The sequence below is a fragment of the Psittacula echo genome (assembly GCF_963264785.1).
Source record: "Psittacula echo genome assembly, chromosome: 6".
Lineage (NCBI taxonomy): Eukaryota > Metazoa > Chordata > Aves > Psittaciformes > Psittacidae > Psittacula > Psittacula echo.
Window position 1 is genome coordinate 43,431,110 of NC_137743.1, and position 18,521 is coordinate 43,449,630.

The 18,521-nt window shown below is 40.3% G+C and overlaps 1 protein-coding gene across 2 annotated transcripts in view; it reads left to right on the forward strand.

The window, feature by feature from the left end:
* The window catches only part of PRKG1 (protein kinase cGMP-dependent 1), a gene marked incomplete at both ends in the record, with an annotated part of 504,682 nt that overhangs the window by 458,339 nt on the left and 27,822 nt on the right, over positions 1-18,521 (forward strand). For both annotated transcript variants that reach the window (XM_080620728.1, XM_080620727.1), the window contains one exon: positions 15,334-15,430. In XM_080620728.1, coding sequence (XP_080476854.1) covers positions 15,334-15,430 — 97 coding nt within the window. The remainder of the gene's footprint in view (positions 1-15,333; positions 15,431-18,521) is intronic.

Below are 18,521 nucleotides of genomic sequence, written 5' to 3' on the forward strand. Positions count from 1 at the left end.
ATACATTACAAATAGGGGCCTTGAGTTTCTCAATTTATGCTAGTTATGTACAGATACACTGGAAGTGCCAATATAAGAGTGGCCTCACTGCATCAAGGTGTGGCTAACCCTGTATCCTGTCTCTGACTGTGTCCAATAGCAGATATCTAGGAAGGAGAATAAAAACAAAGAGATGCTTGTTGATTCATGATGCACCAGTCCCCAGTGATTTGGGACTCTGAGACTTCCTGCACACATGTGCTGTTGATATATTTAGTAGCTCTTGGTGGTTTGGTTTGTCTTTTTTAACCTGGATCCCCTTAGCTGCTTTCCACGGCACACCCAAATTTTACACCTTTGCCTTCTCCTGCCTGAGTTGTCTTTTTCCCAGGAAGAAACACGTAGAGCAGTCTTTCCTGCAACAAAACCAATCCAGACCTGTGCTTCTTGCCATCACACTCCTTGGTATCTTTTCCAATTCTTTTGAGGTTTTGAGATGGAATGGAGGGGGTAAAGGTGGATGAAGAAAACCGTTACTGCATGTATAAGATCAGGACTTTTTTCCCCGGACGTTCATCACTGCATTTCTACAGGATTTCAAGTGAATGTACTGTCTTGTCCCTGAGTCCCTGCGCAATTTTTCACCTTGGGATTTTTTTTTTTTTTTCTGTGTTTGGTGATTTTATATCCTTGACCGATGTTGTCATTTTACTTATTCTCCCATTTTACAGATCATTTATAAAGATGTTGAGCAGGAAAGATTTGAGCGCTCTTGGCCTCTATCCATTAGGAAAACCAGCTATATATTACTGTCTGCTGTTTCCTATTTTTAACCTTTCCTCTTATCCCATGGCAGCTTAATTTCTCTAACAGCCTTTCAAACCTTGTCAAATGCCTTTTGGAAATCCAAGCCAGCTATATCGACCAGATTTCTCCAGCCCATGTGCCTCTTGATTCCTTCAAAGAACTCCAGGAGACTTGTGAAAAATGTTGGCTCTTCCCCAAAGAAGTCAGATTTATCCATGTGTCAACTAATTCTGTTAGGACTGATGTTGGGCTTGGTCAAGTACAGCACTCTGGATCACATCAAAAAGCCGCTTCCATCCCTCTGTGAGCAGAGCTGGTTACAAATCACAGTTAGTAGTTCACCTTGAGTTCAAGCAGAAGTGCTGGGTGAGCATCATCTGGGCCTGGAAATGAGTTAACGTTCCTTTAGTTGACTTGGGTCCCCTACTGACACTTCAACTGGAGGCACTTATTCTGGTGATTCCCCTGGGAAGGAAGTTTGCAGTGGTAGGATTTCCCCAAGATCTTCCATGTTGAGCACTGGGGTAAAAGTGCGCTGAGCTTTCCTCAGATGGCTTTGTTTTTCTCAGTGTGCTCTTTCTAGAGCGTGAGCCTCTGGAGACCCTAGAGCCTACAGTCAGACTCCTTGCTCCTGCTATGATTGAGAAGGATTTATTATTTGTTTATAAGCCTTTTGAAGTTGTTACTTGCATTATTTTTTTCCCCTGCCTTAAAGTGTTTCTCCTTGCAACCAGACAGGGTTTAATTCTTTTTTTTTTTTTTTTTTCTTGTCTCTTTGTTGATCTGTTTGAAACCAGTTCATATTTGAAGGTTGCCTTTTTGCTTTTAATGTACTGTCTCATCCTGCTGTTCAGCCACACCAGCTTCCTTTTGACCTATCCTACGTCAACATTCAATAGATGGTATGTTTGCTATATGTTTCTGGATACCTACATGCTGCTGCTAAATTTAATTCCCATGTTCAACTCTTAGCTACTCTCTGAATTCCCTTTGTGAATTTTTAAGTGCAAGAGTGATGCTTTATTTTAAACCTCTTTTCAGACCTCCAGCTGTGTTAAATCTCAATACATTATGGTTTCTGTTGCAGGAGATTCTTCAATGGTGGTACTTTGAAATGCATCGTGCATATCATCTGGCATTAAGTCACAAATTTTCTTTGTTCTTGGGCCACCTGTTTAACCATCTCTAAAAATAATCATTAATTGTGCCTAAAAATTCAGGCTTGACAGATAGTATACCTAGAGTTTGTTGCACACTCATGCTAGGTGTCTTGTCTTTGATGAGGTCTTGCCAGAGGCTCCTTCAGCAGATCAAAGCCACTCTTGCCTGTCTGATGGGTGGTCAGTAATCTCATCCTGATACTCTCCTTCCCTGTTTAGACTGTGATTTCCAATTACAGATGACCTGTGTGACTTGATAATTTAATTTGTTAATCTGATTTAATGCAACAGATCACTCCTTCCTTAAGTCCAGGCTACTTGGTGTTTCCAGCCTTCATGTTTCCCGTGTCTTCTGTGGCTGCTATTATGTCATCCTAGCGATGGTCTTTTCATGCCTCCTATATGTTTGTCATGCCACAGCTTTGTTGAAAGCCTGACCTAGTTCTCCCATTCTTCTTTCTTAGACCTTTTTTTATGTTTTTGGGACAGTACATGCACAGTTGCTTTGTTTTCTTCTATTTTTCCAGATTTTCTTTAAATTGGCCATTTGTTTTGATGCTTTTTCTCAACTTTTGCCAGATACTGGCAAATTCATTATTTATGTAGAGTTGTTAAGCTGGAGAGGTAACTTTCTGCCTCTGAAGAGTCTCTTTAACGTGGAGCAAAAAGGACCTGCGTGGTCCAAGTAATTGATTTTGCTTTGTAAGTCATACTCACAGAAAAGAGTAGAAGTAAAATCTTAGCAGATAAGTCAAATTAAAAGCAGGTTTGACACAGGGTGATATCAGGATGGAGTTGGTTGTGTGGAACCCAGTTTCACTGATCTCTTCCCACATTTTCATCTGTCTGCCAGAATAAGAAAGAGGAGAGACAAACCTCGCTTTGTGTGTACACGTACTTGCTTTGTAAGGAAAAAACTGCTTCCTGCCTGCTACCACTTTTTTTTGGTAGGACTTTGTGTCCTGCTCTCTGCCTTCTCCTTATATGTCACCTTTTTTTCAGAGTTAATTAGGATGAAACATGCCAGTAGTGCAGGCATGCTTCGGGTGCTCTGAGGTTGGCCAAACGAATAAAAGCTTGAAAGTCTTGCACTAAAATTTTGGGAATTTTAGTCCAGCAATCCCAGTGCAATTGGTAGCTCTCACTGACAATCTGTGGGCATTTTGGGGGAGCCACTGGATTAAGAGAACATCATTCACCCATCTGCTACAGCAACATCTCCAAATCCTATCACACATGGGTGTACGTGAGAATTTAGAAGAGGCTGCAGGAAACATTGCAGAAATGCCTCTGGGCAGCCCTTAGAGGAGGGACATAAGTTCATTCAAGGTGGACCTCTACTTAGTAGCCATCAAGCTGGAAACCATCTAGCAAGTGATTTTTTTCATAGAGGATTAGGTCCTTTTGGAAAAAGAAACAGGGGCAAAACTTAGTGGCTCTCTGTCTAAAACACATGGGACTTCTACAAATGTGCAATAAGTAGTGAACACAGTAAGTTAGACAAGCATGTATGTTTAACATCAGCGACATATCAATCTATTCTCTGCATTCTTTAAAAAATCTAAGAGAAGAAAACCGCAGCCAAGCCTTTTTAATCTGAGCATTGCTGTTGCCATGGTGAGCCTTTACTTATGTGAGAAACACAGTCCTATATTAAGGCTGGAGGCAAAAGGGCCATTAAGTGTTTACATGCTTAGACGGGCTGATTTGGGGTTCGTGGGATCTAATTAGCAGTGTGAAGTTAGATTGTGGGATTTTGTAAAGTAGAAGAGCAATGAGCAGAACTAACTGTGATTTGAGCAATTTCAAGCTGTAATTAGACTGAATTTTCCTTGAGATTACATCTGACTTTCCAAGGTTGTAACATAGACATGGCTGTTCCGCAGTGACTCCCAATAAGTTGCCTTAAAATAACTTTGGTATTCTTCTATGGTGTATATGCTGGCATCTTTGAACCAAGTTTGGTAGCTGGGATTTATGCACCATTTGGAGTTCTAATGTGAAATGCTTTTTTTCCTGAGCACTTCTCATAAGCATGGGTTTTCCTTGGTGTTTTCCAAAGGAAAAAATAGGGGATCTGAAGGTGTTTCCTCTGATGTCAATCAGAAATGTGAGAGGAAAAAACCTGATGCCTTATCTTCCAAATACATTTTTTTGTTTATAGATCCAAACTCTTAAATTCAGAACTAATAAGGAAAATAGAGGGAAGTTTGTGACTTGTCTACTTCCTCATCACAGTATTTTTTTTCTTCTAAATTATTCAAAGGTAGTTAGCATCACTGTGGAAGCTTTATTTTTCACTGATTTTGTGTTATTTTAAAGCTACAATAGAATTCATTATTGCTAAGTATACCCAAATACATCAGCTGATTCAGCTGATGAATATGAGGATTTAAGCCCAAATTTTATCTTGGTAGTGACCCATGATTTAGGAAGAGTTATATAGGAATTAGTACGCTCTAGTCCCTGGCAATCCTTCAGTTAACTGCATTTTAATCTAGCTTGTCACCCTGCAGTGAGATGTTAGATGTTGTGCTGCAATCCAACAATCCATGAATCTAATATTTTACTCTGAAAGGTTGATTATTCAAATTAGAATTAGCATGTGAGGACAGAAATGTGCCAAGTAGGCTATTAAGGCATAATACTGTTGGGCACTGGCATAGCAAAGATAAAAAGGCAAGCTGAAGTGCATTGCACTTTCAGTTTATTCCCATCAGCCAGGCAGAAGAGTTTTCTCTTTGTGACACATATGTGTGAGCGCATGATAAATGTATCTTTGCAATTTGATTCCTACCCCACATTTCTACTGTAATAAGCACAGCTGCATGGGGAAAAAAACCAAAATAGCTTTCTTGGAAGTAGGGATGGGGTGGCCAGGACATGAAACTCTTTGTGGACTAGGGTGAGCTGAAGTATATGATAGCTTTTATCTAGTGGCTGTAACATTTCAGCTGAATATCCTTTAAAAACTCACAGTAAAACAGCAACAACATAAAAAAACCAAAACAACAGAACACCTAAGTACTGCATGCCTTCTGGCATCAAAACATGATGATACTGGGCTATGTGTAAATCAGTATTTCTTTCACCCAGCAACTGCGATAATACCCATTGCCCAAGGAAAACTGGTGGGAATTTTTCTAATGAAAATGTTGAATTGTCAAGGAAATGTTTTACGGAAGTATGTGATTTGAACATTAATTTATTTGGGAAAAAAGATGTTGATGAGTAACATTTTAAAATGATATTTCATTTTATATTTGATGTGCAATGTTTGAAGTACTGTGAAAAATAATTTACTTTTCCTTAGAATTTGTTGAGTATGAAATTTCAGGTTGTGCTGTTGCTGCCTGTCTTGGAGTCAGGAAAGTTATTCATGCTTTATTTTTCCAGTGTCACCAATGAGTTTCCTACCCAGGTTAATCCAGCATACCATACACAATGGTGCTATCAGCAAATCTTTTTGGTTCAATCCCCTCACTGCTGAGCCAAGGCAGAGCTGCAACACAATAGCAATGAGGCAGTTTCTTTGGTTTCCAGATAGTAACACCCAGAGTTAAGAGGAAACAAACCCCCTTCTTAAGCAATATCTTTTAATACTGTACAGAACAGGAAACATCGCCAGAGGAAGGAATACTCCACATCCTCCCTCCTCCCCTTTTAATTAAAATTGATTAAAGTCTTGGGTTTGTAAGTCAGTCTACTCTGTAGAGTATATTGTTTGAACTATTTCAGGATGTTCTCAGCATTAGGCCTATTACAAAAGTGCAAATGTTATTTTAACCAAAGCTAAAACCAGGACTTCCTGGAGTAGGACCCTGAGAGTCCTGTTGGAGCATCAGGCTGTTTCATTGGAAGTTGGAGGAGAAACACATGCATCTAGAAAATAAACCACACATTTTCAGTGGTGACCTCCCTTTGATTTTCAGTGAAAAGCAGGCAACCAATTCCCTAAAAAACATCCTGATAACCTTGTGCTCTATTGAAAGCACTTTGCTTCATACCTGTATGGCATTATCACCCCCTGGTCAGCTGACAGTTTGATTCTTCCACCAAAATTTTGGCTTGTTTCTGTCACGTGAGCATTGTGTGGATATTTAATAAGGGTGTTACAAGAAGAGAGGAGCCCACAGTGAACATCTGAAAAAAAGGTTGAAATTTTTAGGAGTTTAAATAAGTTGCTCCCTGCACATCCTTTATTCAGATAAGATCCCACTGCAGTGCTCATACTGTTGCCAGAAGGAAGGTACTGAACCCAATAGGCATAATTTGTTTAATAAGGTATTGCCAATCTCTTGGCACTTTTAGAAGTTGAACAATATTAGCTTCGAAGTTTAAAGAGCCTGGATGATGACAAGGTCTTTCCGAGCTATTTTAACTGACTGTATTTGGGTACATTCAGTTACATTTCTCAGTGAAATTGGTCTCCATGCAATAGCAAGTCTTCAAAGCCCCATAATTCAAACAAATCTATTTGCTAAAGTACTGAAACAACTTACAATAAGCACAGCTTATTATAATAGCGCAATATCATGTTCATGTTGCCAAGTTCTAATTAAAAAGTAATGTGCTTTTAAAATAGAGGAAGGAATGATTTCTCTGTTAGTTTTTTAACTTTATGTTTTTAATTTCAGATCTCCTTCCCCTTCCGGAGGAAGTTAGAGATGCCATAGCTTTAATGTCTGTTTTAGCTGCCACTCAAATGTTCACTTTCTGTAAGAAAATCTAAACCAGGAGGTATGCTATTTCTCCTGATGTGAAAGTCATTAAAGGCAAGTATGCTGTGAGTTCAAGTGCTGGGGGGTCCAAGAAAATTCCCAGCCCTGACAACATGAACTTGAAAAGAAAGAGAGCCTTTCTTTTCGATGCAATGGTCTATGCAGCCGTAGCTTTCAATTGCATCGTCGCCACTAGCACATTGCTTTTAAAAATCCAAATGAAATCTCTCTTGATTTGGATTTTCAGTTGAAAGTGTAAGACATATAAAGAAGTGGTAGCAGCTAAATCGGGAGTTAAAGCCATGGCACTGCTGACCTCAGGAGGATGATCTGGAAGAAGGAGACCTGAACTAAGGAAAAGTTGGGGTTTAAGTTATCATACTTTCTCCCTGTATCTATCTTCAGACATGGGTAGATAGATTGATATACACCTTCTACTTTTTCAGTGTTGGTTGCAGTTAGGAAAAATGGAAGAGTAAGATGAGTTTAATATTCTTCTTGGTCTTTCTTGGTGCAGGGCAGTAGATCATGTCTAACAAGTTAAGATCTGTAGGTAACACTGTAACACCCACCTCTCCTAGGAATGAGTTAGCATCAGGATAGCAAATACTAGGCAGAATTTATTTATGGGCATACTAAAATGCCATCTGTCCATTATCTCTGTGAAAGGACAAAAGACAGCATCTGGATTTAGGGCAATAGCATGTCAGTGCTCCCTGGTTAATATAACTCAGGGCTGGGTGAGTGACAGCAACCTTACTGCCAATGGGAGATATCACAGTCATCATGTGCTGGTACTTTTATTCAACAGCTTGCAGTCTTTGATTGGTGTTTTCCTGCTTTCACTGCCGATGGAGATATCCTGGAACAATTTTGTGATCCTGTATTTGTGAATGAGCTAATAAATTGCAATAATGTGGCAGAGCTTGAAATGAATTTAGCTTTTCTGTAATGTTATGCGATTGACAGTAAAATAGGTAAAGAGCTGGTCTTTTTTGTGTTACTTTTGTTCTCACTGATACCAGTGTTTACCTGAAAGGGACTTTTGGAAGTTAAAAGGTGCATTTGTGTGTCATGGCATAAACGGACATCTGGTACTCTGAGGAGGAAACACAAAACACAGGCATTTCCCAGACATTTCCGTACATGGTAGTTAGGAAATAGTTGTTATCTGCTATCACTGGCTGCTCTACCTGAGTGTAATTTTGGGGCGAGCATCTCCCTTTCAGCTAATACAAGTCAGTGGAGACCTGAGAGTGCTCTTCACCTACTAGGATCAAACTCTTGGAGAAGTCTGATGAACATGTTAGTCTTCCCCAAGAGGGTTTTGGGTTCAGACCCTTGTTTGGTTTTGGTTTTTTTGTTTTTTTTTTTTTTTTACTGTAATGGTTTGTCAAGGGACATCTCCCTCCACCGGGTGTAGTGACTCAAATAGACTGATATCTGGAGGGAATTCTAGGTAAGAAGGGTTTTGCATGTGGGGTGGGACCTTTGAGAGGTTGAGTGGCAACACATCATAAAGAAAAACAGATTTGCTCTCAATGCCTCTCAAGAGTTTGCTTTCAGGCATTCCCAGGCTCTGGATCTTGCTGGTTGTGTAAAATACACTGTCGCTGTGCCATGCTTCTGTCTGTTGCCTGAATGTGGCTAAGTCTTCTGAGCCCCACTCAAACAGGGCGTAGTTGAAGGTAAGGATCTCATGTGGGTATGACTTAAGGTGCTTTTTATTTTGCTTTCACCCATATGACCATTCATAGATTTCCCCTTGTCCAAAATCTTTCAGAAACACGTGAGTCTTAGCTTTTTGGAGTCATATGAGCAGGCGGGGAAGAGGGCTGGCTGGAGCAGAAGGCAAGACATGGGATCCCTACCACCATTTGCTACATTTGCTCTTCTTCACATTGCTTTTAGATAGTGAAGCTTCCTCGTTACATGAATTCGATCCATGTCCTCTACCACTTTTCACTTGCATTTGGAATTGCATCTCTCTTAATAACATGAATCCAAATCAGCAAGCCTGCTGTGACTTCAGGGTCCAAGGCAGGGCAATAACAGCCAGGTGCCATAAGTAGACTAGACCCAGGTAGGTTATTTCACCAGGGCTAAAATACGTATATTTAGATATACAGAAAAATAGTTACAAAATCAAAGATTTGGGGGAATTTTTGCTGTCATTTATTCACAAACTAGTTTTGTTTGGGTTTTTTTAAGTGCTTCATCAGTTGAAGCAGCATGCTAAAAAGAAATTAGCTATATCTTAGGAATCTAGCTGTATCTTAAGAACCATAATGAGATGGACTCTCTTCTTTAGTGGACACAGAAATCTGGTTTTCTTTTGTAAAGTGTTTTTCCCACCTGAGGCTGTTAGGCTCATTTAATTTGTGTCTTCTTGCAGGCTGGGTCAGATGATCACCATTCATGTACTGGAACTCAAGTTATTTTAGCCTTTGCAGAGATTCATTATTTCTGTTTGCAGAAGTGTATGCCTCAACTATGGGTGATACAGTGATCACCAGCCAAAAAAGCTGAATATAGGGCTGAAAAAATAGCTGCTAAATGAGCAGGTGTCTGACACTGAGGAAGACTCTGAAATTCTGTTTTTATCCACCCAAAATGGTTACATTAACTCTTATGAGGGAGTTGGTGGTTGGTTGCCATTTGGTTGTAATTTACATCTAGTTGGCAGCATGCAGGTGGAAAGAGCCAAGTTGTCTATCAAGATGACAGTTTGGTAACAGATGTCTAATGTTTCCCAACACATTTAGCTCATGTGATAGGAATTGTGAGCTAGTTTAGCAAAGCTGAGCAGTCAGGCAACTGCAAACCTCTGCTCCTCGCATTTTGTCATTTATCCTTTTTAGCTGTCTAGGTAAGATGAACTTTTTTCTTTTTTTTTTTTTGGGAGCCGAAGCTTGAAACACGTTTCAGAGTAATTGTCATCCTAGGAGGCAATCACTCATTTAAATGGTTGGAAATGTCCAGCAGTGTAAGAAGCCATGTGTTTTTCTCTCCTATTCTGCATAACAGGCATTGCCCAAATGCTTGGGCTGTGGCTTCTGCACTGCTGTTTCAAAGAAACAGGGACATGTGGACGATGGTATTTACTCCTGATCCCCCTGATTACTCTGGTTTCTCGCATGTGATGCCTGTCCGTGCTGAAGAGGAGGCCGAATCAAGGCATTTTGATTAGCACCTCCTTAGGAGTATGTATTTTATTTGGAGGGAGAGAAAGAAGTGATGGCACCAAGCCCCAGCTCGCCCATAAAAGGGCCCTGATATTTGTTAGGGCAAGAACGTTACAGAAAGTCAGTCATTTGAGTGAGACTTCAGTAGGTACCTCTATCATTCAGATTTTCAAGGAATCTTGGAGAAGAGCATCTCCTCTGTGCTGTTTTCTGACATCCACTATGGAAAATATACCTCTCCTGTTAGGTACAGGAATGGACTATATGCTCTGGCAGGGTTGGTTTGGTAGGGTACATGACAACACCTGTTTTCAATAAGCAAAAAGTCCTATTAAGAATGCACTGGGAGTTAAAGCCTGGACTCCCACAAGCTCTGGTGAAAATCTCGGCCTTAATTCTAAAAGCTCTTTATTAAAGAGCAAACTTTTTGTTTTCTCTCTGTTTTGATAATGTTTTATAGAATCATGGAATCATAGAATAGTTAGGGTTGGAAAGGACCTTCAGATCATCTAGTTTCAATCCCGCTGCCATGGGCAGCGACACCTCACACTAAACCATGCCACCCAAGGGCTCTGTCCAACCTGGCCTTGAACACCGCCAAGGATGGAGCATTCACAACTTCCTTGGGCAACCCATTCCAGTGCATCACCACCCTCACAGTAAAGAACTTCTTCCTTATATCCAATCTAAACTTTCCCTGTTTAAGTTTCAACCCATTACCCTTTGTCTTATCACTACAGTCCCTAATGAAGAGTCCATCCCCAGCATCCCTATAGCCCCCCTTCAGATACTGGAAGGCTGCTATGAGGTCTCCATGCAGCCTGCGCTTCTCCAGGCTGAACAGCTCCAACTTTCTCAGCCTGTCTTCATACAGGAGGTTCTCCAGTCCCCTGATCATCCTCGTGGCCCTCCTCTGGACTTGTTCCAACAGTTCCATGTCCTTTTTATGTTGAGGACACCAGAACTGCACACAATACTCCAAGTGGGGTCTCATGAGAGCAGAGTAGAGGGGCAGGATCACCTCCTTCGACCTGCTGGTCACGCTCCTCTTGATGCAGCCCAGGATACAGTTGGCTTTCTGGGCTGCAAGCGCACACTGAAGCTGGATCATGTTCATCTTCTCATCGACCAACACCCCCAAGTCATTCTCCACAGGACTGCTCTGAATCTCTTCTCTGCCCAACCTGTAGCTGTGCCTGGGATTGCTCCGACCCAGGTGTAGGACCTTGCACTTGGCATGGTTAAACTGCATAAGGTTGGCATCAGCCCATCTCACAAGCGTGTCGAGGTCCCTCTGGATGGCATCGCTTCCCTCCGGCGCATCAACCAAACCACACAGCTTGGTGTCATCAGCAAACTTGCTGAAGGCGCACTCAATCCCACTGTCCATGTCACCAACAAAGATGTTGAACAAGACCGGTCCCAACACCGATCCCTGAGGGACACCACCCATTACTGGTCTCCAGCTGGACATTGAGCCATTGACCACAGCTCTTTGCATGCAGCCATCCAGCCAGTTCTTTATCCACCGAGTGGTGCACCCATCAAATTGATGTCTCTCCAATTTAGAGACAAGGATGTCATGTGGGGCAGTGTCAAAGGCTTTGCACAAGTCCAGGTAGATGATGTCAACTGCTCTGCCCCTGTCCATCAGTTCTGTAGCTCCATCATAGAAGGCCACCAAATTGGTGAGGCAGGATTTCCCCTTATTGAAGCCATGCTGGCTGTCTCTAAGCACCTTGTTTTTCATGTGCCTTAGCATGCCTTTCAGGAGAATCTGTTTCCTGTGTCTTTTCTTGTTGTACACTTCCAGCTATGATTTCCCAAGCCTATTGGCCTGTAATAGCTTGGGCAAAAGGCACAATTACCAAAATATCTGGAGAAGAACTCTTCTTAATTATGTCTAATTCAGAAAACCCCAGAAATCTCAGCATAGAAAGTTTAGGTATTGAACCTGTGTAGCTCCAAAGTGTTGCTGAACATGGGTATGACACTGATCAGCATTCATGCCTCCAAGCTTGACCAAGATGTCTTCCCAATATATCTCTTATCTATTAATTTAGAAACTTAAATCACCAATTCTTCCAGAAGTCAAAAAAACTTTTTCTTGTTTGAAAAGTCTCAGAGCAGCAGCATGCAGCTGTGTATTTAGAATATAGCCTCATTTCTTATTAGACAGCTAGGTACCAGATGAGAAGAGCCTGTAGCATCTGCAAAGTGGTACCCAGAAGAAATATGCCCTGACTTGACACATGTATTTTTCCCAGAGTGTGAGTTATTTCCATGTCATCTTGCACAAGTGTGGTCAGACTGTCTCACCATTCGTCCCATCTCTGTTATGTTCCCAGGGAATATCTCAAGCATTCTCCCCAGTATCTGAGTGTAACAGATTTCTTCAGCCTGGTCCAGAGCCAAATGTTTTCCTGTAGACACACAAATACTAATTTTATTAAATAAAATTTTATTAAATACTAATTTTATTAATTTTACTTCTGTATTTCTTTGCACTGCCCTCCTGATGCCTTGAAAGAGTCTCTTTTCTTTTGGAGGTGTTAAAATCAGACATCGCATATTTTTTTCACTGTAATTTTATTGAGTGAGGAACACATGCTACAAAAAGCCTTGGGATTTTCTATTTAGGGAGCAGCATGCTTAAATTAAGGAAATTGGAGGACAGGAGTTGAATATTCTGTATTCTAAGTGTCAGGATGAGGATTATACCCTGGTTTCTGATTAGGAGATGTTTTGGGAATATTTGCATTTTGATATTTTTTTTTAGTGATTGAAGAGATCTTTTTCTTAAGCTTTGCAGGGCTTATAAGTGTATAACTTCTGCTGGTTTATAGGAATTTACCTTGAAAGTGGACTTCGACCTTTATCGCTTGGATTAAAACAGAATTCAGATATGACTCTTGTTACTAAGCATGTGAAAAGCTTGCTTGCCTGATTTTAAATGTGTTTGGTTTCACTATATGTTTTTGAAATTTCTTTCGGTTTTTGGATGACTGTTGCACAATATCTAGCAAACTGCATCCAACTGTTTTATATGCTTCGTTTCACTTGTCTGTATTAATTACTCTTAAGAAGTCTGTCAAAGAGAATTAGCCAAGAGATTTCAAAAAGCTATCGCAATAATGCTGCAAGTACATTTTCTAAGCAAAACAATAAATGAACATGTTTTTGTACTTTAAAAGCCATCAGTAGAGCTTTCGGCTTCTGCAACTCAACAGAAAATGATGAAGAAGTTGGGACTGGAGTAGAAGATCCTGACTCCCATCAAACTAATGGATTTTTGGGAGAACTGGTGGAATTTGTAGGGGCTGCAACAAGCATCCTGCTTGCCTTACCAGCAGCATGCCATGTCTTACCTGGTTTTTGTCCTCTCATGACACATGATGTGAACTATACATAATTTTTGTAGGACTTGGTCACCTTTCAGGATGAGTTATTGTAGGGAAAGCAGCATTTCCCATCTCTGTCCCATATGATTTTGGAGCCCCTAACCCTTCTGACACACTGCTGTTGGTCATTTCTCATCCTCCGCTTGTTCAGCATTGAGAAATCCTTACTAGTTGCTCAGGGGAGAAGATGGGGTAGCTGACCCCATGCCTCCCTGGAAGCACAAGATGGCTTCATTCAGCTCCCAAGCCGGCAAAGGTAATGCAGGGCTCTTTGACCTGAAGTTGTTTGATTGTTGAAGGGAAATTGTTCATGCTGGGATTTCATCTCCCTAGCAATTATAAATCATTAAGGGTATTCAATGGGTCTATACATTTGTCATGAAAATTAGATCCATCTCATTGCTCTGTCACCCTTAAAATGGTGTTTCTGCTGTGATTTAGAAGGGAACACATAGGTATGTCTTTAATTTAGCAGAGGTTTTCAGTGACAGGTTTAGTATGCACCTCATGATGAGTATAAAGCAATCGATAAGCAGCTGTGTCACACAAAGTTATCTCAAGTGTAAAGCAGGCTCAGTTCTGATTGGTTTCCAAAGCACCAGGTTGCTGTGGCCACAAGAGCAAGGTCACTAAGAGGATCTGGTGACAGCATAAATAATAAAGCAGAGCTTAAATAATTTGTCTACAGCCCCCCAAGATAAAATTATGCTTTATTGCATTGGATTTGGGCCTTTGTGACGTGACTTTTCACATTTCTTCACATCTCTTTCTATTTTGCCCTTTTAACTTCAAAATTGGAGGGAGGAGAGGGGGGCTTTTTCTCTCCCAATGTCATTGAAGTTTTAAATAAAGAAGGTAGCTTGAAGGGAATAAGTCAATCGATCAATTCCATCCCATTATTGAATTAAAGACAGGTGTGATGGACAAGGTGCTTAAAAAGATAGACAGGTGCGTATGTATGTATGATTGAGGCGAACATTATGATGTTTTATCTTTACGCTAGCATTATCATGCACAAATGAAACATCCAGGTGAAATAGCGGATTATATGAAAAATATTTTGGCTAAAATTAAGTACTGCAAACCACACCAATTCCCCCTTTACACCCTCCATGCCTCTCTCCATAATCCTGTCAATGCTCTTTTCCCATACAAGTCTGTGTTGCCAGCGGCCAAAGGTTGTACATGCACGGGGACTCCTCCAGCAGCTGAATGTCAGACTTTATTGAGTGGGTGGATCCTGTTCATCCATTTCCCCTCCGAGCCTTTCTAAAAATACCATAAACCTTGTCAAGGAGCTATTTTAGAGGAATCATGTTCATGAGGATAGTCATGGGAAGCTTATTTTGGCAGGCTTGCATGTGTTCAATTTGCATGCTTCCTTAGTCAAGGGCTTGGTGAACCTGTGTTGCGAGCCAGTTGGACATGGGCTAAAGAGAGAGCATCTGGATTTGGAGACCTCCAGGGATGGGACGTCTACTCCAAATGAGCTTATAGGAGGAAAAGAAATGAAGATATTCTTATAGAAATGTTGATATGTGACTGAAGTCATTCATTTCAGGCATTTGCACACCAGCCCACAGCTTATCGGATCTGATTTCATAAAACCTGGCTGTGATTTCTCTCCAGGGACCTTAATGATCTTGCCACTTTCAATAAACATTTATAGAAACTACTGCTAGCCTGTGGATAAGACGAACTCCTATGAGAGACTTTATCTTCTAAAAATACTTAAAGACACCAAAAAAAAAAAACACCCCACCCACAAGAAGATCAATAGAAAACATCAAAATGTAGCATTTGCTGGGTAGCTGGAGCTGAATTGCAGTACCAGACATTTGCATTGTAGGCATGCAGTAGGTATGTTTGCTTTTCTCACTTGGAAACCATGCACATCGGAGAGATTCTATAATTGGGACTAGTAAATCGATGTGTGTGAATAAAAGCAAACTGTAAGAGATAAAATGGAAACTGAGCAGGTAAAGGCTGTTCCACGCTCATGCCATTCGGGTACAGTATTGCACAGTACTCATGTTTACACCTCTAAGAAATTTCCATTTTTTCACATAAAAAAATCCAGATATGAAGCCGAAGCTGCCTTCTTCGCCAACCTGAAACTGTCTGATTTCAACATCATTGACACCCTTGGAGTCGGAGGGTTTGGACGAGTTGAGCTGGTAGGTAACCTTTTCTTTGAAGTCTGAGTGTCCTAGAGTAAGTACTGTGTTACTGGTCTTTTAATTTTTGTTTTTTGAATCACTGGAAGAAAATTATGTGATGGGATTATATATTTTCTAATGGTTGAAGAAAGCTGAATTACATTTTCTGGTAAATAAAAATGTACAAATAAATGCTTTGCAGTAACCAAGAAGAATTTATGTACTAGGTTGAGAGATGAGCATGCATCTCTCCAAGTGGTCTTTTGATTGCCTTTTAAAAATAACCTGAAGAATTGTGTAGCTGTTAAGTGTTAAGGTTGAAGGAGAAATCTAAAATCTTACTTACCCAAAACTGGAGAATGGTACAGTGTCTCTTCTAAGCAGTTTCTGATTCCAGTATAGAGAGAGTATTGTTTTGTTATCATGAAATCAGTACATTCATTTTAGACATTCAGTGTCTAAACTATTACAGCAGTTCACAGAAAACTACTTATTTTGTGCAGAATTTTGTAGAAAGGAAAAAAATCGACCTTGCTTTTTGCTCTTCTTGGATTTAGAGGTCATCAGTTTTTATTAAAACTGAGGGAGAGGAGACTGAATTGGCAGCCATTTTGTGACCGATTTGAAATATAATGTAAATACAAAAACCTATAATAGAAAGAGGGAGCTTAGTTTGCATCATGGTGCTGACCATGGAGGAGCTTCTGATACTGGCCACAAGTACAGTTTGTTAGGAAGTCCTGTAAATTAGGGGCAGAAAAGGGAACAGTTACTGCTGCATCATGAAACCTCGGGGAAATTCCCACTCTGTAATCCTATTGGTGCCAAACACACTTGTAGTGCTGGTAACTGGAAAACTGGCAAAATTAAGTGGTTTGGTGATTATTTGTGTTGTTATCAGGTAGATTCTGTGTTAAAAGTGCAACTAGCTCTTCCATGTAATTTATTTCTAAGTTTTCATGTTTGGGTGTATGCAAAATTGTGCAGAGGAGAGCGTGTCCATGAGAATGCCGGTCCCTTCCTGGGGTTTGGGTTTCGATTTATTAATTATTTATTTGTTTGTTGTTTTGGAAGAGAGTCACAAGAGCTCACCTGTAATCTGGGAAGGCTGTTCTTTCCCCACTCCTTCTATAGCCATCTATTGCTGAGAATGCTTTAAAGCAGGAGTTTAATTTGGGTTGTGCTCAACCTCCCTTTTGAAGGCCTTTCACCCTCTGTTGACAACAGCATAATGCTCAGGAGATTCATCTCCAAATTAACACCACCTCTGGCTTCTCTGTCTGGCATGACCTGTAGTGAGGGGCCCACCAGTTTTGTGCTTGTTTTGAATCTTCTGAAGGAGCTTGTGAGGATTGTTTTCATTTCTAAGGCTTTTTTGGCACAAACTCTCAAGATGCTTGAAAACCTGGAGATGTTCCTGGGAAGGTGCATAAGTTTGTGTTCATAAGGGTTTCTTATGAGACCCTCAAACCACACAGATGTGAAAACAGATTGGACTGTTACTTACGGCAATGGGCCAGTCTTCTAACTCTGGGTGCTCACAAATTGATTTGTAAGGTTCAAGATGTTTGTCAAAAACTAAATCTTAGCAATGTGTGACACTTGGCCAGATGTGAAGAAAAGCAGGAATGGACATGCTTTGTCACTTCAACATATCAGATCAGAGTCAGGTAATTCTTAGGAGATGTCCAAATCTCAGAAGCCTCCAAGAAGCCATGTGCCACCAATGCAGCCTGCTAAAGGCTGCTGATGGAAAAAATGTTTCCATTATCTTGTAGGGCTTTTCTTAAGCAAGAAAATGCTGGTTAATATCATTTTCTATAGCTTTTAACTAATACTGAATTACACAGAGAAAGCTAAATGATATTTCAAAGTTTAACTTAATGCCCCAGATTTTATTTTTCTTTACCAGAGAGGGAAATTTTATTATTAAAACAAGAAAATATTCTTTTTGTCAAAAATAAGCCTAGAATTGCTACCTCTTGCTTCTGACTTCTCCATGAAAAATAGATGCTGTAATTTAAGGCCTAAAAATGAATTAACGCAAAATGTATCAGAGGAATTGACTATTGCCAGAGTGTATTACAGAACCCTTCTAGCGCACTGCAGTGCTGGGATTTGTTCCTGGAAAACATTCACATTTTTGCACTTTCCAAGAGTATAATTCATCAAATAAATAAAGTACATTGAAAGGAAGAAGATTTTTGTAGCTTGACCTCAGCCACTGTGGGCAAATTCCCCCTAGGGCATCTCCGTACCCTTCAAGAGGGCAGCTGGTGGTGTCTGGTTGAAAACTGGAATGTCTGGGGCTTAGTTTGGGTCTTGCTGGCCAAGAAGAAATAATGATCCCATTGGTCTGCATGCTAATTTCCAGATGTGGTATGTATCAATACACACTGGTTTTACAGACAACTCTGTGAATGCTGGCTGTTTGGAGAGGTCACCCCTTCAGTGCATCCATATACAAATACATGGCTTTAAGGCAAGACAGCCTAAAATTTAAAATCTTTATAATTTTATGGAGATTACAGGTGGAAATATCATATTTATTTTTTTCCCTTGCTTTTCTAATTAGTTTTATTATTTGTATGTCAAGAGATATTTCCAGTGGACTTCTTGTTTTTTAATAGCATGGATTAAAAGATGAATCCACTAATTTTTGCAGCTCAGCTTCTCAGCTGTATGACAGTTGACCATGTTCTGTCATGATGAAAATGCCTTAATAATACATTAGAATAAGGAATGTCATCTCAGGTTCATATCCCACAAAACACCACTTTGCAGAGGACAGGAATGCAGGTCTGGTGTCCCCAGCCATCATAAGTAATCTTTTCTGAACTTTATTGTTCTTGTCCTTGTTATTTAATTTCCTTTTAAGTCCTGTGTTTCCAATCATCTGCCCTAGGTCAGTTATTTTTGATTGAAATCAAGATTATTTTAGAGAGCTCTGAAATAAATGTATGGGAGTATCTGAACATACAGGATTGGAGTCATTATTGCTGTGAAATCAGTTCATGTAGGTGATGGCTGAGCAAAGGTAGACTAAAAACCAGGTCCATGCCTGAACACGTGCCTTTTTGTTACAGTGGTTTACACAGTTATTGCTTCC